Below are 25,215 nucleotides of genomic sequence, written 5' to 3' on the forward strand. Positions count from 1 at the left end.
GCTAAGTGTCAGAAACGCCCTTCTGACTGTAAAGCTCTACCGTATCGGGACCGATAGCGCTTTACACCAGGCACAGATCGGGAAAGCCGATAGTGCGCTGAATTCAGCGCACTGTCAGCTTTCCAGCAGTATATAGAACTGCCTGTGCCCGATCTGATAAAAGGTCCTCTTTAAGCGGTTACCCACAAACCCCATAGACTTTGATGGGGTCTGCTGGGTTTATGCCCTAAAACTGTGCAGAACAAGCAGGACTTTTCTCTCCGCATTTTTCAAGCAGATTCGGGGATGGAATCGCCAAACGGAGAATGGGTACAGGTGTGAACCTAGCCTTAGTAATACATTTATCTATTTAACCTAAGCAAGTGTAGGCTTATGTGCTATTCGCCTGCTCAGGGCTGACAATCTATTGGAAACATTGTTTGCATACATGAACCTGAAGCTCCTGAGCACTTACCTAACATGTACCAGACCCCTAAAGTGTTCTTCAGCATACCAGTGTCCTCTTTTATGGCAGAAGGGCAAGGTACAACTCTACCACAGACTATGCGAATCCAGGGGTCCACGCTGAATGATTTCCGTCACCTAAAATGAAAATAGAAATAAAGTTCTCTAAACGAGAATCTTTTCTGTTCCTATTGTTTTTGTTTCTAATCATCCACTTCTTTCTTGCATCTGATTCTGGGAAAGCTGGGTGAATTCATTGTCTAATTCTACCCACAGAAATACACCTAATAGCTGTACTATAGCCCCAAATCCTCACCTGCCCATGTAGTGAATCAGGTTATAAGACTACACCTGGCTATATGACTGTAACACAAGCAGAAAGGCTCAAGATTGGATTGTTTCTCAAACACTACCCAGCTTTCCCAGGCTTCTGAATAGTCGGTATTTGAGGATACAACCCCTACATAGCTGCAGAACCTGCTGATTGGGAGAACATTACTCTGGTATAATCGGGAGAGAGCCCCTTGGGCGACCATATTTGCATTCACCCACCTTTCCCAGAGACTGATAAGAAACCACTAGTCAGAACGTTTACTTAGTGGACAAACTATTTGTCCTGGTGACTAAGAATAACTAGTTACACAATAAGATTCAGAATGTGATAAGGAAGCTCAGATCTCCTTACAAGAAACTCCAGCAGAGCAGATGAGACTGGGAAGCGTCGAGTCGTCCTTTGATTGATGGCACTGAGGGGGGTCACGTGGTCCTCACACCCAGGGGCGGGCAAAAGTTCCAGAGAGGTGATTGACGTTCAGTTCAGCCAATCCGAACTATCACCTGCCTACGTCACTCTCTGCCGGGCTCACCTGGGCTTGAGTCAGAGTTAAAGCGAGCATAGAGCGGGGCGGGTGTGTTGTAGTGGGTGACCGTGCGGGCTTGGAGACACACATGGGGCGCCACGAGTTATCCTGTACAGCCTTCTGCCTCGGGGCGGCACTTTGCACGTTACAGGTAAGCAGCCCTCTTACCCCCGCACTGGCTTATATTTGTTACTCTTTATTCATGGCGCCTTTAGTTGAAGGTTTGTCTTGTATGTAGTTGGGTTGGCGCCTCTTCATCGGTGTGGTACATGGCACTGACTGTCCCGTGGCTCCTCATGAGTTTCGGGTGTACATCCTGTCCATGTCTGTCTGTAGGTTGTGCCCTCTGTGAGTTTGTACTTGCCAGGGTGTGTGATAGTGTTGCCCGTCTTCTATATGTGGTGAATCCTGTCCCTACCCTATTAACCCTTCATGCTGGTGCACTATTATATTAGCATGTATTGGGGTGTATTAGGCTATTTTATCCTCTGATGTCTAAAACTTTACACTGCATTTTTTTTTTCTTGTTTCTAAAACTTTTTCTTTTTTCCTCCCTTTTGTAGTTGCTGAGCTTTGCGAGTGTCAGCTCTTCAGCATGTCAGCCTGGCTTTTCTTCACCTGAGTATATATTTGCTGTCGGCCGCAGGGAATTAAGGAAGGATAAGAAGCTTGGGGCAGGTAAGTGGAGATGGCGTACAAGGAAAACATCTCTCCATGTAGTAAGATCCCTTGTGGTTTCCTCAGCAGGCTCCCTGGATTCTCCAACACCTCTTCTTCCATTTTTGATTCCTTCAGTGTTAATCTTTAGCCAAGCTTTGGATACCAATTGCGTAAGGTACCTGGCAGTGTAGTGGTTAATGCTTTTATTTGGCGCCTGTTAACTCTTTGCGGTGTCCATTGCATTGGCAGCAGTTGTGGTTCTCCTTGTGTGTTTATGATGTGCTACTATTAGTGATCCTGACTCATTTACTACTTGTAGCCTTTAATAATTCATTGGTGAACCTTGAAGATCTATACTTGGCTATCTGCAGCCATCCTTGGATGAGTTTGGGTTGTGCATGGCTCTCCTCTGGGTTTTTGTGATGCTAGTCACGGTTACCTTTTGCAGATACATAGTAAGCTATAATGTGCCACCAAAGAACAGAGGAAGGAATTGGACATCCATTTAATTATTGATCTGCATCTGGCTTGCTGGAGTCTATAGTCTTCAATATACAGATCCATGTGTCCTGTCTTCAATAGGTTTTTAATTATTTTCTTTCCATACTCCAAGCGCTGACGTCAATATGACTTGGAGTTTCTGCTCCAGGGATTATTAATGGCTACTCATAATGTGCACGCTCGGTGGTGTACAGTAATGCTCTATGGTATGTCCTTGCAGAATGATGCTCCTTGACTTGTCTGTAATGAACATTAGGGGAATTTTTGAAATATTGAAATGATGCATTATGGGATCTGTTCTCACCGTTGACTAGAAGGCCTCACAACCTTCATGATCACACCCATCCCCCCCTCCCCACCTTTATGCATACCAAGGCTCAGATTACCTGCAAGTCCTTTTCTTCTCTCCTTCCTTTATAAACAGATGTTTTGTCACCTAGTTTCTGTTGTGTCTTATTTCTCTGCCTGATACTTTATCCCCCTGCTCCTTCCAGGTTGTGACATCCGGTATTGGGTTCGGCTGTGTTTTAATATAAATAAAATGGAATTCCTGAGGGTCTTGGCTACATTCCTTCTGAATGTGTGCGAGGTCAGGTTAGGAGTCTCTGGCCTTGAGAGCTGTTTCACAGGCCTTATCTTATCATTGTTTGGGTATGTAATACATTTAATTTCAGCTGGCCTGTTCTACACAGGGATAGCTACTGCATACAATAGGCAATCCTTTGTGAGGCGGAATAAAAACTGCAAATATTAACTTTCACAATCTAGCAAATATCGTAAATGTTATCATACTATTGTTGTACTATAGCACATTGTGCTTGGAAATACTATAGTTATATAGTGGCCAGGTTAGTTGTCCAATTTATACAATCTATTGCAATGCACCCTAATGGAGTTACTAGAAGGGTTCCTCATCTTTTGACCAAAGTGTAGAGCAATTACAAACAGTGTCTTTCTCTGAAGGAGCTGGTTTGCCCATTGTCAACTTAGCTATGTGTGATCCATGTAGTTGCACAGATTGCCGGCTGTCAGAATTTAAGGTAGGGGTGCCAGCAAGCTGCATTCCCTGTCCCCAACCTTTTTCCAGTCTTTCAATGAACTTGTATCAATGTCCTTAAGACTCATATGCAATGGAGCAAGTTGCAGGGATGGCACTACCTGGTGTAAGGAGCCTTAGCAGGCACCTTGCGCCAACTCTTGACCCCTTCATTTTTCCACATGTATCAAGGTGAAGTTTTTAATGTCTGGTTTGTGCCTTGTCCTGGGATGAGGTCGATGCAGCTTGAATTTGGAATCTGCTTCAAATGCCACGTGAACTTATCCATATAGTCAACTACTAAGTTCTGGGGTCCTAATGGGTATTTTGTGATATGCTCATTGCTTAAAGGCACTTCTAACGGTAGGAATTATCAAAAGGGCGTCTATCAGGACAGTTTATATAAAATATGGATGTTATGGCGGGGGAGATCTGCCATCCTGAAGGGTATGTTTTTGGAAGGCTTAGCAAGCCTGTGGTTTGATTTGGGTTCTGGGAATGTTCTGCCCTGACCTGAAAATGTACAAGAAATGTAACAATCTATTGCCTATTGTCTCTACTTTGTTATGCATCTTGGTAATGTGGCAAGCTGTAAAGCCATGTGAATGGTGCCTTCTCTTGCTTTTGATGTGGTAATAGTTCAGATAGTTCCAGGCAATCAGCAGGGAGTTATTGTCCTGACTTCTGGGACTCATTGCCCTCCCCCCTCTGTCCCTGGCTATAGTACTCTTGTTGGTGTGAATAGCTTATGGAGGTGGTCATTAGGCTGGACTGTGAGCTATCTTTGTTTCTGTGTTTGCACAGGATTTGTATGCTGCTAATGCATCTGACTGTAACTGAAACTCCAGTGAAACTCCAATTTTTTTTTTTCTCCTTTTTAGTACTTGACTCTTCTCCTTGGGCACTAACAAAAGTGTTATTGTTCTTCTTGCCCAGGTGCAGGAAAAGTTCAGTGTAACAAGCACCACCTCAACCCGTAGGCTGCACTTCTTAAATTCTAATACATGATCATGTTTGGCTGTGTTCTGTTACTTGGGAACGCCTTGTGTAAGGTTACTTATTTTTAGTACTGGTGGCAAAGCTTTAAGGTAACTGCTCCCAAAGATTTATATTTAGAGTAGGGTCATGTCCATGTTTAAAGGGGTTGTCCCATCAGTTATGATGACTTATTGCATAGGTTACAAAGTTTTGCTGTTTACATGCTATTCCCCTTTATTGCCACAGAAAAAGGGATACATTTCTGTTATTGGATGGGGAATGGATTTGACTACTTGGGTCAGTTTGCAAACAGCCCTCGCTGCATCTCAAGTCCAAGGGGAGGAGGACGAGGACGAGTATGTTCTGTATCTTCAAGGTCACTTATCACAGCCTGCACACAGGAAGATCGGGTTGGACAACGCTTGGCAGACAAACCCACAGGGCATAGTTGTGGTTGTAGATGGAGTCACTGATCATTGGTCAGCTGAGGCTAGACAGTCTGAAACTTTCTTCTCTAATTCTCTAAGCTTTTTCCAAGGGACCTTATCGAGCAGTTCAACTAACTCAAACCATCTTGTCTCTGAACTACATTCTGGTTATCTGACCAATAGTGATGACTTCTTTCTAGCTTTTACATGGTTCTTATTAAGCTGCTGGTTCTGGTGTAAACTGGTTTTACACTGTGACATATGGGCTTGAGAATGGGTCACATATGATAGCTAATGTGTATTGTAGGATACTTTTGTAAAGTGGTGGCATGTCCCTCAGGTTTCTCCTCATTATTCGGTAACATCAGTGACATGACTGAGACCTTGTGTTCCAGGTGTAGCCATCCATGGATGTAGCTGTGCTGAAGACTTGGCTTTTTGTACTGTCAGCATTTTCTTTTAATTACTGTGGTCCTAAAAAGGCCCATTGATTCTTTTCAGATATGATGCTACTTGGTTAATGGTTTGTTGTGGTCGTGTATCTGCCTCTGTCTAGCGTCTAAGTGCTTTGCACAGGTCCTGATGTATTGTAATGGACTGTAAGCTCTGCTCCTAATCCCAAATATCTCTCATATGTTGGTCACAAGAAGTAATGACTTATCTCTGCTATGTACTAAGTTATTGTGCCTGGGAATATGTCACTTAAATCAGCATAACCACAATATTTAGTGGACATCACCTACTTTGTCTCCTGCAATATTGTCTTTTTAGACTTTCACCTCCTAGCGTTCCCCTCCCCTCCCCTCTTCCTGCTTGTTCCAGGTTTGTTGCATGCATTGTCTGTGTGCTTGCTAAGCATTGAGCGTCCCGTCCCCCCAGTCCCTACGGCTTCACCTGTTCAAACACGCTCCTCCTCTCCTCAAGGAAGCAATGTATCTGTATTGGCGTAGTTACTATTCGTGTGACTGAGTGATCCCCATGTCTGTACTGTATACACTGGGAGGAGTGCTACATGGTGGTCTGGCTTACAACATCTGCATTCATATTAATGACAACTTGGTGGTGTAGTTCTGTTTCAAGGATATATTTATATATGGCTTGCTGGCTGTTGATTATAGGCTATTTGTAGCATTGATCTGGCACCAACGCTGATGCTGAGACTGGGTATAAGTCCTCCCCTGCCCCCCACTTATTTTGGGATCAATCCTAGGTACCTACACATTTCCTTTTCAACTAGGGAACTTGGGACTGCCATTCTTGGAATCCTGGAGGACTTGTCGCTCCACTGATCACTCATGGCATTTTCTATGTGATACAATCTTGTGGTAGTCCCACACCTCTTTCAAGCTTCCCTCTAGCAACATTCACTTACTGTAGCCCAACATCTGACTGCATGGAATTTATCAGTTACTGAAATACTGTTCTGACCTCAAGCTGACATGGGGGCAGGCTGTCTTAATACAAACTGTCTGCTGCCCATAAACCAATCTGCCTTATCCAGGGCAGTTATTGCCTATTAGCAGATGGCTTCCTGCTTATGAAGGAAGTGTATTTGGAGATTTATTTTTTTTCCCCAAAAATAAATCCCCCCCCCCCTGCACCCCCCCATGCAGTTTTTATTATAATTTTAGAAATATAAGGCCTTATATGGTCAAATAAAGTTCTTGCATTGTTTGTTGCACATGTAAAGGGGAGCATTGCTGCTGCTTTCAGGTACCGCTGTGCACAGGTGAGCTGGAAGAGGCCCGCTGGCACCACCGCTGTCCCTACTGTATCTGTACCAATGACTGTGGAAACAGTGGGCCTCTTCCTGCTAATTGGAGCAGCAGGGAAAATGGAAATGGCATAAGCAGGTAACAATCTTTTTGTTCAACAGTAAATGTGAGTTCTTGTTCATGACAGAAGTCCTAGCCCGTCTTTAGGAACAAAAATTGGCACTCTTATTTTCGTGTAAAAATGGTATATGCAACACCTTCTTGTAAATCCTCCTAGTCTGTGATGAGATCCCCAGGTTTTTGGATGTATATGTGCAGGTCGTCCATACATGGATCTGCTCTGACACTTGAGTAGGTCTTTATTTTCTCTTGTGCTGACTAATGTTGCTGTGTTAAGCCTAATGTGTTTTGACAGTTGGTATTTGTTCTCCATAAACAATCATTTGGGTCTCATTACAGCTGGTAACCCCTGTCTGCCCCACCTAAGAGAAGCCCCGCTCTGACAGGAGATGAGAAACAGTCTGTATGCTACATCTCTCTTCCTATGTAATGGTTAATACCTCGGGCATAAAGACATAAGGTAGCTCTAGGAGGGTTTTATTGGCTTACAATAGACTACATTAAAGTCACCGCATCACTAAGCTCAATCTATCAATAATGCAGCATATTCAGTATGCTTCAATATTAATATACATATGTTTTGCAGTTAAAATTGTCCAATATGCCACACATTGTGTGTCTACATAAAGTGTATATGTACAAATCAGTAACTGGAAGAATCCATTATATGAAGTTATGTACTAGTCTGGGCTGCTTTTCTCATTGACACAAATGAATTTGGAGTCATTGGGGGATGACTTCCTGTCTGGACTCCTACAAGATGGTGTGATTAAAGAGCTTAAACTTCATTTAGTACAGATGACATATCATATACTGATAATGCAGACTGTGGCTGACTCTGCTTTTGGAAAACTGTAGTTTAAAGCAAATGTATCGCATAGTTTTTTTTTTTTTGGTTTTTTTTTGGGGGGGGGGGTACCTGTTAATGGAGGTCAGGATCTTGATACAATTACAGCATTCAGAAGTTTTACGATCAATGTAAACTACTGCAACTTGTAGATTGGAGGTGTGATCATACAGCGAGGTGGTAAAGATGAGCTCTGATCATCCCTTTGTCAATATGCCAGTCTTAACCCCCCCCCCCCCCCCTTAATAGAATGCCAATCCCATGGGAAATTACCTAAAGTGGTTTTGCCTATGGTCCCCGCATTATATGAAAGTGCAGCACATTCTCATCTCTGGTTATGCTACTCTTGCTAGAAAAACCTTCTTGACCCACATCTTTCATCCGTGAAGTCATATGAAGAGGGGGAATTGAGAAACCTACACTAGGCATAAGACCAGATTACAGAATAGGTCATGCACTGGCAAAGAGGAACCACTCTAGTTATGTGAAAAATCTCACAATATCCCCATGATTTTATTTCTGTTTTTAGCTATAAGGAAGTAGTGTAGCTCCACACTGTCTGCAATGTGTGAGAAGGAGGTGCTGACTAGGTTTAGAACTTAAAGGATTTTTCTGTATGAAAATTCGCCATCTTGCCACAAAGACCCCCAGCCCCTGAGCTTGGCAGTGGTAGAGATCACTCTTTACCATGCTTTTACGTATTGTTGATTGGTAGCCATTGGGTCTGTCTTGACTTGGATGGTTGAGAATCTTTCTGTGGAGACCTTCTAGTCTGTAGCCTAGGGAGTTGTTGTACAGTGTATTAACCTTGATGTGCTGAATGAGTATTGCAGGAAATGTTATCTAATGACCTTGTCTAATTTTTCTAGCGGAAAGCAGAGTTATGGCTTTTAAAGAAATTGCTCAGTTGAAGATAATAAGTTTAACTGTCTTATAGCTAGAGGTGCTGCGTTTTGCAAGCAGTTTGGTTGATATGCTGGGTTTCACCACATATTGGTATTGCTATGATTTTCCTATGACTCCCAATCCTCCCCCCCCCCCCATTTTTTGGTAAAGGAACACTACACCCTAACACACTGTATGGCCTAGGATCTAAGTAGTCAAGCTTGGCCAAGCATTTCTTTGAACCCTTGATGTAATCTTCCACTTTCTGAACTGTTCCTGTTCTCTCCCCTTTCTCCGTCCTGCTTTGAATGGTTAACCGTTGACCTGGAACATGCATTGTTGCATAATCCAAGCACATTCCATGCAGGCAGATTCATTATTCTGTGTCTTGTGTTCTGCCATGCTCAAGTTCAGCTGGATCAGTTTCTCGGCACTTGCTGAAGCACGCACATTATGTCTGCGGCCTACAATATGGCATTTGGACTCTTATTTGTGAAAAGCCCAGCGTATATACACTGCCACTTTTTTCACGTCTAGTAGAAAAATGAACATCTGATATTGGACTATTTAGATGTGCAGTTAGTTCAGATTTTACAGTCCACAATTGGGGCAGAGATGTTGACTGCGTTTTTTCCCGTAACTGTATTTATTGCTGTGACTGCTTTGACTTCTCTGAATAACCTCTCTACTCTGTCATGGAACTAATGGAAAAATTGACAAGCTCTAGAGTCTACATAGAGGCAGGCTTATGAATATTTAACATATTTCTCTCCACCTTAACATCTGTGGGTTTTCTTTTTCCATACACCATGTCCAGTTACCAGCCTTGGAGTTGTCAGGCTTTACCTGTATGTTAAATGTGGAAGAGGGAAAAAAGTCTATTCCTTCCACCGCCAACTCGGTTTTATTTTTATTTTTTTTGCTAATGTTTGCATGAAAAGTGGGTGTTTTTTTGTTTTTTTTTTTACTATTGATCTAGCTAGATCTGTCACCCAGGCTTCCCACAGATCAGCTGCCTACAGATGTTGGGACAGATTCCTGCCACCATGTCTTGCACGTCATTGCCATTACATGGAATGCCCTGTCTCCTCCTCATTGGCTGGCTATCTTCTGTGACAATGCTGTAAATGACCTCCCAAGGGTACATAATGGCTGAGGGACAGGCCTCCTACTGATTTCATTTTTGATGGTCATGTAAAGAAGGTTTCTAAAACCCATCCTTCTTCCTTTCTTGCAGTCTCTTTGGGTTTTAGATGCAGCATGTGATGGAGATTTGTATAAATCTCATGCACAATGCGGCTACTGTGGACTGGAAACAGCAGCTGACTTTATTTAAATACAAATATTGAAATGAAAAATGAGTTGCCAAAAATTTAGTTTGAAACTTTTGTTTTTGGTTAATATGTTCCTTTTAGAAATCCAAAATGATTATGGCTTTATGCATTGACCTGTAACCTCTTTCTTGGTCTGAGACAGAGGGAATAAAGGAGCACCTTCGCCTCTAGTATAGTGTGGTCGGTTAATGCTTTTACGTCAGCTTACATGCTCTGAATTTTACAAGACACCCTTGGTTTTCTGCCCTTCTATTGTTTACTCTTGCCTTTTATATTTCCTAGCTGCCATCTTTATCTGTGTGCTTAATCTGATGAAACAAGACTGTCAGCAGGATGTGATCTCCTCTTCTCAATGAAGTGTGAGGTGAATGGCTGTCTAATTCCCCCCCCTCCCCTCCTCCCTGATTTACCCAGGACGGGAGTCATATGCTTTACTGTGTAGGTCCCCTGTCTCACTTCCTGGGAATTGTGGGGGAGGATATCATTGATACTTGCCTTGAACTGGTCATAGGTGAATAAGCAGGAGCTTTTATTGAGACTTAGGAGCCTTTCAATGTAGTTACTACAATGCATTTTTGCATACAAACTGGTTGTTAACTTTATCCAAAAAAAAGTGCCTGTTTTTAGTCCACTTTCATTCCTCCAGCATCTTGCTCTTTTATAGTGACAAGTGAAATAACTGATTTGTGTACAAAAAAGCTAAATAAATCACTGTGGTTACATGGAAGAAACCAGTATGGATGGGGGAGATCTAAAAGTGGTCCCCAAACCATTAAGCCTAGAGACATTGGTGGTAGATGAAATAATACATTAATGAACATGATCAGCGTTGGGCTGTGTCCACATCTGAATTGAACACTTATGCGTCTTTCACAAAACCGTGTGTATCGGGTAACCTATGTGCTGGAGAAGCTTGTGATGGCTTTCATACTCCATAGGTGTTAAAACACATTCTTTATGCACTGCATAGAATGGCTCTATCTCCTGCTCTATTCCCGGCATTTAAATTAATGCAAACGCACCAGTTTCCACCTCCAGTGAATCTTTTTAGGCTCCTTTGGGAAAATAAGGGTCTCTGGATAGCATGGTTTTACCTGATGTTTTGCAGGTAAAAATTTTGACTATTTTTTTTAACAGCAATGCCCTATATGTCAGACTCCAGAGCCCACAATAGATTAACATACGAAGCCTTGTTTTTACATTTGTGGTTGTCTGCATCTGTCATTTATCTGTTGGTCTCATCCTGTGACTGAGCAACAGGCATTTGACAGTAGTGTGAACCTAGCCTTACAGAATTGCTGGACTTGATTCAATTTCAGGAGCGACATCAAAGTTTCTGTATATTTTATGCAAAGTATGGCAGTGAAGGGGCAGAAATGCTGTTCTGTAACACTGGGCATTAGTTATGTCAGTGGAGATCCACCCACTCCTGGGGCTTCAGAGGGATCTGCAGGATAAACTCTTCATTGTTACCCTGTTTGTGCTGTATTTGGCCTTTGTCACATGTCTGCCTGCGGGGAAGTGGTCAGCAGATCTTGGCTGGGAATCTGGATATAGATCAAACATCTTTGGGAGGGGATGCTACATCATAAGGGACTGAGCTATCTTTAATAGTGCACTTGTGGGGCAGTAGATGGGACTATATGTTCTATTACACGTAATGTGCTCTGGCAAGCGCTAGTGTCTGAAAAAGTGAATAGATTCTGCTGAATCCTCAGTCTCCTCTTGGCTTTGCACAGGTTAAACGGTTCACCCTTTAAAGTCACCGCTGTGGAATCTTTCTATGTAACTTACCCCCTCGTCATGTGACTTGTGTACTGGAAATATTCAGACTAAATATATTTCGATGCCTCCAAACTCTGTGCCTTAGGGTCTTGACATGCACTGGCCATAAAATCTTGGTTGTAGTCGGGCATAATGAATACAGGCCGCTTGTTCACCAGTGAATTCTATCGCTGCCCAGTGGTCTGCCTTGTCAAAGGTTCAGCAAAAGCAGCTCTTTAGGGTGATGACACCAAATAGCAACTTTAGTATGTAATCTTGTTTAATCCAAGAAACAACATAAGATATTTTTTAATAACTAAAAAGTAATATTTGTTTGTATTGTGGAATAAATAAGTTGACTCTCTTCCTTAAAAACAAATTCTTAGACAATTCTTACGTTTCAAGGTAAACTCCCTTCCCCCTCCCGACCAGCAGACTTGCATGCTGTCTGTTTGCAGTAAAGGTCACAAAGTATGAACCTGGTTGAGCACCCGTCCTATTCAGATGTCTACTACAATGGGACCTGCTGAATGTCAGGAACTGATACTTTGTCTTTCTGTAGAGATGAGCGAACAGTGTTCTATCGAACTCATGTTCGATCGGATATTAGGCTGTTCGGCATGTTCGAATCGAATCGAACACCGCGTGGTAAAGTGCGCCATTACTCGATTCCCCTCCCACCTTCCCTGGCGCCTTTTTTGCTCCAATAACAGCGCAGGGTAGGTGGGACAGGAACTACGACACCGGTGACGTTGAAAAAAGTAGGCAAAACCCATTGGCTGCCGAAAACATGTGACCTCTAATTTAAAAGAACAGCGACGCCCAGCTTCGCGTCATTCTGAGCTTGCAATTCACCGGGGACGGAGGTTTCCGTCCAGTTAGCTAGGGCTTAGATTCTGGGTAGGCAGGGACAGGCTAGGATAGGAAGGAGAAGACAACCAACAGCTCTTATAAGAGCTAAATTCCAGGGAGAAGCTTGTCAGTGTAACGTGGCACTGACAGGCTCAATCGCCGCAACCCAGCTTTCCCAGGATCCTGAATGGAATACACTGACAGTGTATTCCCGTATACCCCATATATACACCCAAAATCCCCGTTCCAACGGTGTGCCCCCCCACCTTCACCCCAGAAATACCCTGCACCCTAGCAATAGAATTGGGGCTATATACACCCACTATTTTTGCTACTGCCATATATTGCCATTGTCTGACTGGGAATTCAAAGAATATATTGGGGTTATAAATACCCTCATTTCTTGCTACTGGTATATAGTGCCATTGTCTGACTGGTAATTCAAAGAATATATTGGGGTTACAAATACCCTCATTTCTTGCTACTGCCATATAGTGCCAGTTTCTGACTGGGAATTCAAAGAATATATTGGGGTTATAAATACCCTCATTTCTTGCTACTGGTATATAGTGCCATTGTCTGACTGGGAATTCAAAGAATATATTGGGGTTACGTGCACCCACAATTTTTGCTACTGGTATATAGTGCCAGTTTCTAACTGGGAATTCAAAATGCACAAGGCTCCCGGAAAGGGACGAGGCCGTGGGCGAGGTCGGGGGAATGGTTCTGGGGAGCAAGGTAGCAGTGAAGCCACAGGGCGTCCCGTGCCTACTCCTGTGGGGCAGCAAGCATTGCGCCACTCCACAGTGCCAGGGTTGCTTGCCACATTAACTAAACTGCAGGGTACAAACCTTAGTAGGCCCGAGAACCAGGAACAGGTCTTGCAATGGCTGTCAGAGAACGCTTACAGCACATTGTCCAGCAGCCAGTCAGACTCTGCCTCCTCTCCTCCTATTACCCAACAGTCTTGTCTTCCTTCCTCCCAAAATTCCGAAGCTTCACAGAACAATAACCCCAACTGTCCCTGCTCCCCAGAGCTGTTCTCCGCTCCTTTCATTGTCCCTCAACCTGCCCCTCCACGTCACAATTCCACGAACCTAACAGAGGAGCATCTGTGTCCAGATGCTCAAACACTAGAGTCTCCTCCATCTCCGTTCGATTTGGTGGTGGATGACCAGCAACCCACCCTCATCGACGATGATGTGACGCAGTTGCCGTCAGGGCATCCAGTTGACCGGCGCATTGTGCGGGAGGAGGAGATGAGACAGGAGTTGGAAGAGGAAGTGGTGGATGATGACACTGACCCAACCTGGACAGGGGGGATGTCAAGCGGGGAAAGTAGTGTGGATGTTGAGGCAGGTGCAGCACCAAAAAGGGTAGCTAGAGGCAGAGGTCAGCAGCTTAGGCGAAGCCAGGCCACACCTGGAATCTCCCAAGATGTTCCAGTTCGTACCCAGCCCCGAAAAACTCCCACCTCGAGGGCACGTTTCTCGAAGGTGTGGAGTTTTTTCAAGGAATGCGCCGAGGACAGATATAGTGTTGTCTGCACAATTTGCCTCTCGAAATTGATTAGGGGCTCTGAGAAGAGCAACCTGTCCACCACTTCAATGCGCCGTCATTTGGAATCCATGCACTGGAATCAGTGGCAGGCAGCAACGGCAGGACAAAGGCCGCCTGCCGTTCACGCCTCTGCCTCTGCCACTGCTGACTGTGCTGGCGATGCACTCCAGAGGACGAGCCAGGACACCACTTCATCTGCCTCCGCCACTTTGTTGACTTCTCCCTCATCCTCCCCTGTTCCTGTCTTATCTCCTTCTCCTGCACCATCAAAGGCACCATCAGGCGCTTCTTTACAACAACCCACCATCTCTCAGACATTGGAGCGGCGGCAGAAATACACTGCTAACCACCCACACGCGCAAGCCTTGAACGCCAACATCGCTAAACTGCTGGCCCAGGAGATGTTGGCGTTCCGGCTTGTTGAAACTCCCGCCTTCCTGGACCTGATGGCAACTGCGGCACCTCGCTATGCCGTCCCTAGCCGTCACTACTTCTCCCGGTGTGCCGTCCCCGCCTTGCACCAGCACGTGTCACTCAACATCAGGCGGGCCCTTAGTTCCGCGCTTTGCACAAAGGTCCACTTGACCACTGACGCGTGGACAAGTGCATGCGGACAGGGACGCTACATTTCACTGACGGCACACTGGGTGAATGTAGTTGAGGCTGGGACTGCTTCCCAAACTGGCCCGGTGTACCTCGTCTCCCCGCCTAACATTCCTGGCAGGGACACGAGAAGAACACCCCCCTCCTCCTCCTCCACTGCCTCCTCCTCCGCTGTTAGATTGACCCCAGCTACGAGTTGGAAACGTTGCAGCACTGGCGTTGGTAGACGTCAGCAGGCTGTGCTGAAGCTGATCAGCTTGGGGGACAGACAGCACACTGCCTCTGAGGTGAGGGATGCCCTCCTCGATGAGACGGCAATATGGTTTGAGCCGCTGCACCTGGGCCCAGGCATGGTCGTTTGTGATAACGGCCGGAACCTGGTAGCAGCTCTGGAGCTTGCCGGACTCCAACATGTTCCATGCCTGGCCCACGTCTTCAACCTAGTGGTGCAACGTTTCCTAAAGAGCTACCCCAATGTTCCAGAGCTACTGGTGAAAGTGCGGCGCATGTGCGCCCACTTTCGCAAGTCGACAGTAGCCGCTGCTAGCTTAAAATCTCTCCAGCAACGCCTGCATATGCCACAACACCGGCTTTTGTGCGACGTCCCCACACGCTGGAACTCAACGTTTCAGATGTTGAATAGAGTGGTTGAGCAGCAGAGACCTTTGATGGAATACCAGCTACAAAACCCTAGGGTGCCACAAAGTCAGCTGCCTCAGTTTCACATCCATGAGTGGCCATGGATGAGAGACCTTTGTGACATCCTATGGGTCTTTGAGGAGTCCACAAGGAGGGTGAGCTCTGAGGATGCGATGGTGAGCCTTACAATCCCGCTCTTGTGTGTTCTGAGAGAATCCCTGATTGACATCAGGGATAACTCAGATCACACAGAGGAGTCAGGGATAACATCCGATCCGTCACAGCTGGAGAGTAGGTCCACACATCTGTCCGCTTCATCGCGTTTAATGGAGGAGGAGGAAGAAGAGTTGTCCGATGATGGTGATACAGGAGGCTTCCGGGCAACTTCGAATCGTCCCATTGTTGCAGCGCGGATGGGTAGACATGGAGGATGAGGAGGAAATGGAGATTGAACTTTCCGGTGGGGCCAGAGGAGTCATGCCAACTAACACTGTGGCAGACATGGCTGAGTTCATGTTGGGGTGCTTTACAACCGACAAGCGTATTGTCAAAATCATGGAGGACAACCAGTACTGGATCTTTGCTATCCTTGACCCCTGGTATAAAAACATCTCGTCTTTTATTCCGGTAGAGGGGAGGGCCAATCGCATCAATGCTTGCCACAGGCAATTGGTGCAGAATATGATGGAGATGTTTCCAGCATGTGACGTTGGCGGCAGGGAGGGCAGTTCCTCCAGTAGGCGACCAAGTTCTCACCGGTCCACACAAACGAGGGGCACACTGTCTAAGGTCTGGGACACCTTGATGGCACCCCCTCGCCAAAGTGCCGCCACGGAGGGTCCTAGTGTCACCAGGCGTGAGAAGTATAGGCGCATGTTGCGGGAATACCTTTCCGACCACAGCCCTGTCCTCTCAGACCCCTCTGCGCCCTACACGTATTGGGTGTCGAAGTTGGACCTGTGGCTTGAACTTGCCCTATATGCCTTGGAGGTGCTGTCCTGTCCTGCCGCCAGCGTCCTATCTGAGAGGGTGTTCAGTGCAGCCGGTGGCATCATCACTGACAAGCGCACCCGTCTGTCAGCTGAGTGCCGACCGGCTCACTTTGATAAAAATGAACCACCACTGGATAGAGCCTTCATTTTTGTGCCCACCTGTGTAAAGCACCCCAACATGAAACTCCATGTCTGTACTCAACCTCTCCAATTCCTCCGCATCCTCATACTCATCCACCATAAGCGTTGCACAATTCTGCTAATACTAGGCTCCCTCCACCCTGATTTCCACCAACTCTGCTGGTTAGAGGCTCCCTCCACCCTGCTTTCCCACAACTCTGCTGGTTAGAAGCTCCCTCCACCCTGCTTTCCCACAACTCTGCTGTTTAGAGGCTCCCTCCACCATGAATTGGTCCAAACTGGGGTTTTTAGAGGCTCCCTCCACCATGAATTTGCCCCAACTCTGCTGGTTAGAGGCTCAATCCACCCTGATTTTCAAAACAAATGTTGGTGCCAACCTCAACTTACTACAAGGGCCAAATTCACTGCTGGTGACAAGCTCTCCTCACTGCAAGTGCCAAATACACATGTTTCAAGGTGTTTTCCTACTGTCAGAGAGGTGGTATTGTGTGTTAAGTGTGTAGTTGTTAGGCTGTGATGTTGGGGTAATAGAGGGTCTTTGGTGTGTTAGATGCCCCCAGACATGCTTCCCCTGCTGTCCCAGTGTCATTCCAGGGTGTTGGTATCATTTCCTGGGGTGTCATAGTGGACTTGGTGACCCTCCAAACACGGATTTGGGTTTCCCCCTTAACGAGTATCTGTTCCCCATAGACTATAATGGGGTTCGAAACCCGTTCAAACACACGAACATTGAGCGGCTGTTCGAATCGAATTTCGAACCTCGAACATTTTAGTGTTCGCTCATCTCTATCTTTCTGTTCTTTCAGCAGCACATTACTTTTGGGTACAAGTCTGAGCAATTGATGATATCCTTAGGTGTCTTGTGTGACAAGGACTGATGTGATGTATACAAGGACCTCTGTGTGCTGGTCCTAAGATGGCTTTGTCTCAACTGCCCCACAGCAATATCTGGTTGTGTGTAGCCTACCCCAAAGTATTTGACATGACTTGACAGGCTGATCAGGAGGGCCAGCTCTGTCCTGGGGAGCCCCTTGGACCCAGTACAGGTGGTGGGTGACAGAAGGATACTGTCCATGGTGACCTCCATGCGGGAGAACAAATCTCACCCCATGTATGGGACCCTGATGGGACTTGGCAGCACTGTAAGTGACTGTCTGCTTCACCCCAAGTGTGAGAAGGAGCGCTATCGCAGGTCCTTCCTTCCAACCGCGACCAGGCTGTATAATCTACATCAGACCAAGCGAAGATCACACCGCACTGAAAACTAATGATTATGACGATGACCATGAGGTCTTCCGCTTTCTCTTTTTTTCCTTAGCTGCCATGGCCTCCTAGTATATCTTCTCTCCTCAGCTTGTGTCTACGTCTGTAACATATTACTCTGTATTATCCTGTATCTGTATTACTATGCTGCTGTAACACGCTGAAATTTCCCCAATGTGGGACTATTAAAGGATTCTTATCTTATGTATAGAGGCGATAAGGTATACATTATAATCTCTAACAGTTAAGATCCCTTAGAATTCTACAATATGACTTCTCACTTCTAGAAACTGCATGGTATGTCTGTTCAGGCACTGCTTCATTGAAATTGAGTCCTGCTGCAATATGACATACTACCAGGTACACTGGTGTGTGACTCATTCACTCATTGTCCTCACAGGCATGTGATCAGTATAGGTTTCTACCATTTAAAGCTACTAAACTGCTCCACTTGACTTCCTTTGGAAGATCAAGAAATTACTATGGAGCAATGAAGTATTATAAATTCCCCTAAGGGAGATGCTATCTTGGCCTGCTGCATGTTTAATATGCTTTGGAGCAAGTTCATGTCTACACTAGTCTGGAACGTGTTTTTTCTAACGTTTGATCAAATCTGTTACGAAAGCAGTTTTGTGTGGGTGTTTTGGTTTTTTTGTAAAATTATTATTTATTTATTTATTTTTTTAAGCAATTTGAATCTAGCCTAAACTGGGTGACAACTAAAATGCCTGCAACACTAGTTGTCACTGCTTTCCTAAAATGTGATTATTTTTTTTATTTTTTTTTGTGTGTGAAATGGTTAATACTGGTTAGACTGTCGGTTCCAAACTAATAGTGCTGTGTAGGGACAGTTATTGAAACAGAAATACTTTTGTGGCCAAAGACCAAAGAATCAATGTGTACATAGAGTTGGTATACTGCCAATTGTAGTAAAATCGGGCAGGCCTCTATTGCACGTCTCTGCATTGCTTTAGGAGTAGGTTTCTGCACCTATTAAAAGCCCCTATGCATGGTTATCATTGGGAGGCATTTTGGACAGGACACATTCCCATTTAAAGTTGATTCCCTACCCCCATATTGTTCCCTTGTTCACACAGTCTTGCAGTTAACTAGTTCCTAAGCCTCGGGCCATTGCACCCTTTTATAATGACTTTTTAATAGGGTCAGCAGTGAATCACTCTTGGGATGTTTTGGGTGAGGAATAACTCACTGAAGTAGAAAATCCTGTGTCAAGTCTCTGAACTACTGCTTGTATTGCTCTGGAATCTACACTGCTAGTATCTCTTCTAAACCACCATACACTGTGTGATATAACGCACCCTTGGCGCTGAGTCATAAACGTAATGTTTGCAAATGAGCTGCCCTCTGGCAGTGAGGGCAGTGTACACATGCCATTCTGACAATGTTACAACTGGCACTTAAAGTTGCCAACTCAAGGTTTCCATCTCGTATGCCACAAATGGTGGTGGAGACCAGCTCTTCATACCAGTGGGCAACTCCTTGCCTTGTTTAGTTGCTGGTTGTTGCCTTTCTCAAATGTTTCATAGAAATGAATGGGACGTCGCCACATACCTGTACTTGCTGCTACTAAAAGTATGGCAAGTGAGCAGCCTAGCTTCTGCAGTCCTTTAATTTAAAGCTGGGAGTAGACTTGCCATGTGTTGTGCAACAAAGAGCCCACTGCCATCTGTAAAGCTATCTACAGTGCACAATTGATGTTTAATAGGTGGTGAGGATTGCTGGTTCAATACAGCTGCCCCATAAGGATTCACTCGTACAGAAAGACTCATATCCTGCCTAGCAAAGTCAGCACCAGTGTATTAACTAACATGGCACTTTGTATCCCATGTGTTTCAGCAGCTTTCAGGCCTTGTAAAACAGGTTACAAGTAACTTGTGAAGGTTTCATTAGGGTCCAGCGGCACACCACTTAATATAGTTTATCCGATTTGCTTCCATGCCATTTCCCTACCCAATTTTGCTGATCTGCTTTTCCTTGGCAATTCCCTAATTGTTAAACTTTTTATTGACTTTTACATTCTGTCTGCAATGTGCGTTGCACTTTATTGGCTTTATGTATGTTTATGAAATACTCAAAATGGCTTACAAAAAGGTCCAGTGTTTTGGGCTACCAACTAGTAAGCACATGGCCTACTCCTAGCACTATGAAATAAATGGCTTTCTGTGGAGGGAATAACTTTATAGGTTGTGCAGCGTTAGGAAAACCAGAGCTGCTTTCTCACCTGCGCATGAATTGTATCTGGTATTGCAGTTTGTGTTTTTTTGTTTTTTTTTTCAAAATCTAACATTTTTCTGGTTATTTTTCAGTTAAGTTTACTGACTGTACTGCTCGCAAGCATGGTAAATATGATGTTGGGGATCACCGGCTTTTGGTGGACACAGAGGGCAACATGATCCCAAAACGACACATCGTTCTTGGTCAGGATATAAAGTTCAACGTCAACACATGGGATGCTCATGGAACAAAATACACAACATCTGTTACTATAAAACGGATGCCACGGTCTAAAGAAGTAAGCATGTTGATAATGAGGGATGATTGTGTGGTCCCCCCTCCTTCCCCACACTCTTTAATGTATAATATCATATATATAAATTTTTTTTTTTTTTTTTTTTTTGTAGAAAGTGCATCGCAAAAGCAAACCACTTATGCTGACTTTCCCTGAAACACAGAGTGGCTTAAAGAGAAGGAAAAGGGACTGGGTCATCCCACCCATCCATGTGTCTGAGAATGAGAGGGGCACTTTTCCCAAGAGATTGGTGCAGGTAAATACTTTGGTTCCTAGTATTCTTTTCAAAACTCAATTTTGACATCACCAGTCCATGAGCTGTGCCTTCCTCAGTTTTGCAGGGTGGATTCACTTTTGGACACTTTTACACCTACTGATGTTCTGTGTGAAAAGTTTATGATCTTTAGAGCATAGAATTACTGATTGTGGATTACATTCTGTACAGAAATGTCAACTAAAGGGTTTTCAGGCCCTCACATAGGGGATGGGGGGAGTCAAATAAAACTTCACATAGGGCAGTGGTTCTTAACCTTGTTTTAGGTACCAAACCCACCAGTTTCATATGCACATTCACCGAATCCTCCTTTAGTGATTAATCAAATGATTTATTTCCAAATTCAAGACATGGGTATGTTTTGTTTTTTTGTTTTTTTTTTTGGTACACAAAATGAACCATGCATATGGCCTAGGGTTCGAATGAACCCTGATTAAGAACCACTGACATAGGGGAATCTCCCATCTATTTTTTTTCTTTACATAAAAAAAAAAAATAATTCTGGGGTTTCAATATGTTTACGGTAGCTGTGCTGTTTTTCTAAAGGCTTCACACCTTAAAGGGGTTGTCTAGGATAAACTGATACTTAACCCATAAATTAACCCCCCCCCCCCCACGTCTAATTTACAAAAATTAAATGTGTTCCTCAATCACACAAAAATGTCTGAATGGATTTGAATGAAATATGGCAAATAGTTTGTAACCTGGAGTAACACCTCAGTAAAACCCTCAGTAGTTTGTGTTCACACACTTGCATATTATTTGATCCGCTCCAGGAACTGCTGACAAACTGTCACGGGCAAACATCTTTAATCCAAATTGGCAGCTTGCCCATTTTAAACATTCCTGGAAAAAGAAAATCTAATTTGTTGCAAACAAGAGCTATGAATGTAGCCAGAAGTCAGAGTTCTCCTCAAGCGGAGCTGAGGGATATCAACGCCAATAACTCGCTTATCATATGGTGTCCCCGCGAGCTGCTGAGATACTGGAACAATCTTTGGCACAGTTTGAGGAATGAGTTCAGTGGCAGGCCAGCTTGACAGCTGCCAAAACACCGGATCAGGCGGATCAACGCCAACAACACGCGCATATGGCGTCCCAGCGAGTTGCTGAGATGTCGGAACAATCACAGGGATGGAGTGAGGAACAAGCTCAGCAGCAGGACAGCTTGATAGCTGCCGAAGCAGGCAAACCATCGACGGCAGCAACTTGCTCAATATAGGCGGATCATTAACGCCAACAACGAGCAGACGAAATCGCGGGCATAGTCTAGTGTGTATGTATATCTCTACCCATATCCCTGGAGCAGTCATGTGACCACTCCGGGGACACTTTCTGATAGTCCGATGACATTCCGTTTTACCACTTCCGAAACAGAACATCAAAATCACTCCCCCAACCTCCCCCCTCCCTTCCCCTGCAATACTAAACAGCCTTCCTGTGTCCAGAAAATGGGTCCTCCCCTTCTTCCTGTCTTCTGCTAGTGGATGGAATAGCTTAGCTAGGAGATGGGTTGAGTGGGAGGGGCTATTAATGGGCAGGATCAAGACTCGGTAAGCTAGTGGGGTGGGAGGGGCTAGTAAATGGGCATGATCGCGAGTGGGAGAGGTTAGGCTTAGTTGCACAAGCAGGTTGGGAGGGATTAGGCTAGTGAGCTGTACAGTACATTTGTAACAGTGAGAGGAGTGTGTGGGGGGGCTGAGTGAGAAGGAGTTAGTGCAGCAGCTACGCAGGAAGTGGTATGGCAGGAAGCTACAGCATGTAAACAGAGGATGCAGCAGCTGCCAGACACCCAGAAATCACTCCAATAACTGATAAAAGTAATATGGGGGTATTTATTAACCCATCAGTAGCACTAACACCTTATATAATAAAAAAATAAATTAATTCTGCCTGGAAAACCCCTTTAAAGTCCCCTCTTACTTTGGCTGCAATTTGCCACACATTTCCTTGAGTGGTGACACCCCTGCCTGTATGCCAATCCACCTTCAGTCAACTCTGAACTTTTTCCAACTTTAGGACGTACTTTCCATCTAACTAGTTTCCCAAACTGAACTGTGTAATCCGGATAGGGCCATACCAATGACTTAGTGGTAGTATTACACCCTTGTCTTCTGTGTCCATACCCCTATAATACTTGACCATGTCCTGCTGACATTTGAGGTAGCCAGTTGATATTAAACATTCAATCTATAGTTTAAAAGTACACCACTATTCACATTCCTTCGTTCTGATTCTGACCAGATCTTGGCTTAAACTTCATATAAATTGCAGTTGGACAATCAAGTGTTTTACTACATCAGATGACTGACCAGTGCCTCGTGGAAAGGCACAACTTTTGTATACCATCACTGGAACAAGTTCTTTGCAGATCCTTGGTATACTAGAAAACCTCAGTTCTCAGGAATCTGATGAAAAATAGCAATTAACCCAATTATAAAGGTTCATGCTTATATACAGTATATTTTCTCTCCAATTCCAGATTAAATCCAACAAAGGAACAAAGATTTACTACAGCATTACTGGGCAGGGTGCAGATACCCCTCCAGAGGGAGTATTCAGTATTGAGAAGGAGACTGGCTGGATGTTGGTGAATCAGCCTTTAGATCGTGAAAAATATGCAACATATACTGTAAGTACATGGGCTGATCTTGACTTACTCTTATTAGACTCTGCCAGCATAATGCTAAAGCTAATCCTAGTGAATGTGGACACTTCTATAAAAAAAAAAAAAAAAAAAAAAGTTGAATGTTTAATTTACGAATAGCTTTTAAAAAAAACAAAAAAAACCAAAGTGCTTCCAGTAGCTTGTGGATCCAATAAGGTACCCACACTCATCTGACCAGACTTAAGCAAGCTAATATTCTAGCGCTTACCTTACCCTTTCCTGCTTCTTTAGATAAGAAGCAGGGGAGAATGTGAGTTTGGCAGGTAGTATTTCAACATTTATTGCATCTTGTAAGAAGATGCTAGTGCTCTCCCAAAGTCGTTTCTTTCCCCTCTATCATAATAAACACGTGCTCTTGGCTGACTTTAAATTTGGGCTTAAAAACAAGGTATTTTTAACCAGTTTAATTTCCTACATAGCTCCAGTCTCATGCGGTATCTGTGAATGGCCAGCCTGTGGAAGAACCAATGGAAATCATTGTCCAAGTTCTGGATCAGAATGATAACCGACCCAAGTTCACAGAAGAGGTGTTTAGAGGTTCTGTGAAAGAAGGGGTTCCACCAGGTGAGGCTCACTTCATGGTTTGCACACTAGTGTTATCTGAATTTTTACAGATTTGTCTGACTATAAATGTCTCTTTAGGCACGCCTGTAATGAATGTGACTGCAACAGATGATGATGACCCAGAAACAGCAAATGCCATTCTTGGCTATTCCATTCTAAAGCAGGAACCTGAAGACCCAGCAGCTGGGCTCTTTACCATCAATAGCGTCACTGGTGTTATCAGTGTGATTGGGACTGGACTGGACAGGGAGGTGGGTTCCTTTTCTACGGTGTACTGATAGGTTTGATTTTGCCAATTGGCTAACCCTGTGGTGGTCTTTGTCTTTTTCAGAGAGTCCCAGAGTATGTACTGACTGTACAAGCTGCTGATATGGAGGGTAATGGTCTATCCTGCATTGCAAAAGCAATTATCCGAGTAGCAGATGCCAATGATAATGCCCCAGTTTTTGATCCTGTGAAGGTAAATGGTCCTATTCCTTATGTCTGTATGCAATGACCAGGTACTCTAAAGGGGTTAAAAGATTACGTTTATACAGTTGAATTTAATTATACAGGATATATAAAGGATACCTTTGCAGATACCAACAGAAAATACATTCCTTTTACACTTAATGTATTTGTGTTCACTTTGCTTTTTGTTTGCGTCTTGCAGCAGTTTGCTTTCTGCTGCTGTAATTGATATGCATAGTTGGTTTATGGGACTTTAAGTTAGATCAACAGATTGGTGGGTTTTTTAAACTTTTTTTTTTTTTTTTTTATAAAGTAGAACAGGCTGACCAAATTGTATTGGAGGGGTACCCTATCTCTCTAATGATGTAAAATAGAAGCATCAGACAAGTTGATCATTAATAGGAATAGGTTCTAATGGCAAACCCCGCCTGTGGGTAAGAGTGCTGCTATTTCTGGATTGCAGAGAAGTTTCCTTCAACTCTTCAAGCTCCGCTTTTTCCACATCTATGGCAACACACAGGCTTTGCGGCCCGTTACTAGGGTGCCATGCTGTAGCCTCTATTCTTGCAACTTTTGTCATGTGCATGCATCTTTTAGATGACTAAAGCAGACTGCTGTCTATGAACAGTGGTTATCAAAGTATATTTAACATGCCATTGCTGATGCCTGTACCCATATGCAGTACAAATGTCTAGAATCAGTACCCATTTTTAGTTCCTAGTTTTACAAAACGCTACAGAGCTAATACTATAATCTTCCAGGACATTAGACTTTGAGACTGCTGTCTCCAAAAACCTTGGTAATTGAACCAGCTACTGCTGGGGAAGGTAATGGGGTCAGTGGCCTGACTGAGATGTGGAATTACAGGTAGTAGGTTACAGTGGGGCTATACAGCGCAGACTAATGTTTATGAACGAGCTGGTGCCCTGTTCCGGGCTCTTTGAAGTGACTGACAGATATCAGCTCCTGTCTGGGAGCTGACTGCTCTTAACTGCCACCCCTATTATGAATAATCCCATCCGTACATGACTGACCGCTAACCCCACCTGAAAATGACTTACTCAGTCTCCTTATAGCCTCATAGTATCACCCACTGGTTGCTGTCAG

At 44.3% G+C, this 25,215-nt stretch overlaps 1 protein-coding gene across 1 annotated transcript in view; it reads left to right on the plus strand.

Moving 5' to 3' along the window:
- The first annotated feature begins 1,316 nt into the window (after nucleotides 1–1,316).
- LOC142213607 (EP-cadherin-like) overlaps nucleotides 1,317–25,215 on the plus strand; it is a 29,397-nt gene continuing 5,498 nt past the window's right edge. The window contains exons 1-8 of the mRNA XM_075281988.1: nucleotides 1,317–1,455; nucleotides 1,868–1,982; nucleotides 19,950–20,155; nucleotides 20,265–20,408; nucleotides 22,909–23,058; nucleotides 23,514–23,658; nucleotides 23,737–23,909; nucleotides 23,990–24,118. Coding sequence (XP_075138089.1) covers nucleotides 1,393–1,455; nucleotides 1,868–1,982; nucleotides 19,950–20,155; nucleotides 20,265–20,408; nucleotides 22,909–23,058; nucleotides 23,514–23,658; nucleotides 23,737–23,909; nucleotides 23,990–24,118 — 1,125 coding nt within the window. The 5' untranslated portion in view covers nucleotides 1,317–1,392. The remainder of the gene's footprint in view (nucleotides 1,456–1,867; nucleotides 1,983–19,949; nucleotides 20,156–20,264; nucleotides 20,409–22,908; nucleotides 23,059–23,513; nucleotides 23,659–23,736; nucleotides 23,910–23,989; nucleotides 24,119–25,215) is intronic.

This window comes from Leptodactylus fuscus, chromosome 7, assembly GCF_031893055.1.
Source record: "Leptodactylus fuscus isolate aLepFus1 chromosome 7, aLepFus1.hap2, whole genome shotgun sequence".
Taxonomy (NCBI): Eukaryota; Metazoa; Chordata; class Amphibia; order Anura; family Leptodactylidae; genus Leptodactylus; species Leptodactylus fuscus.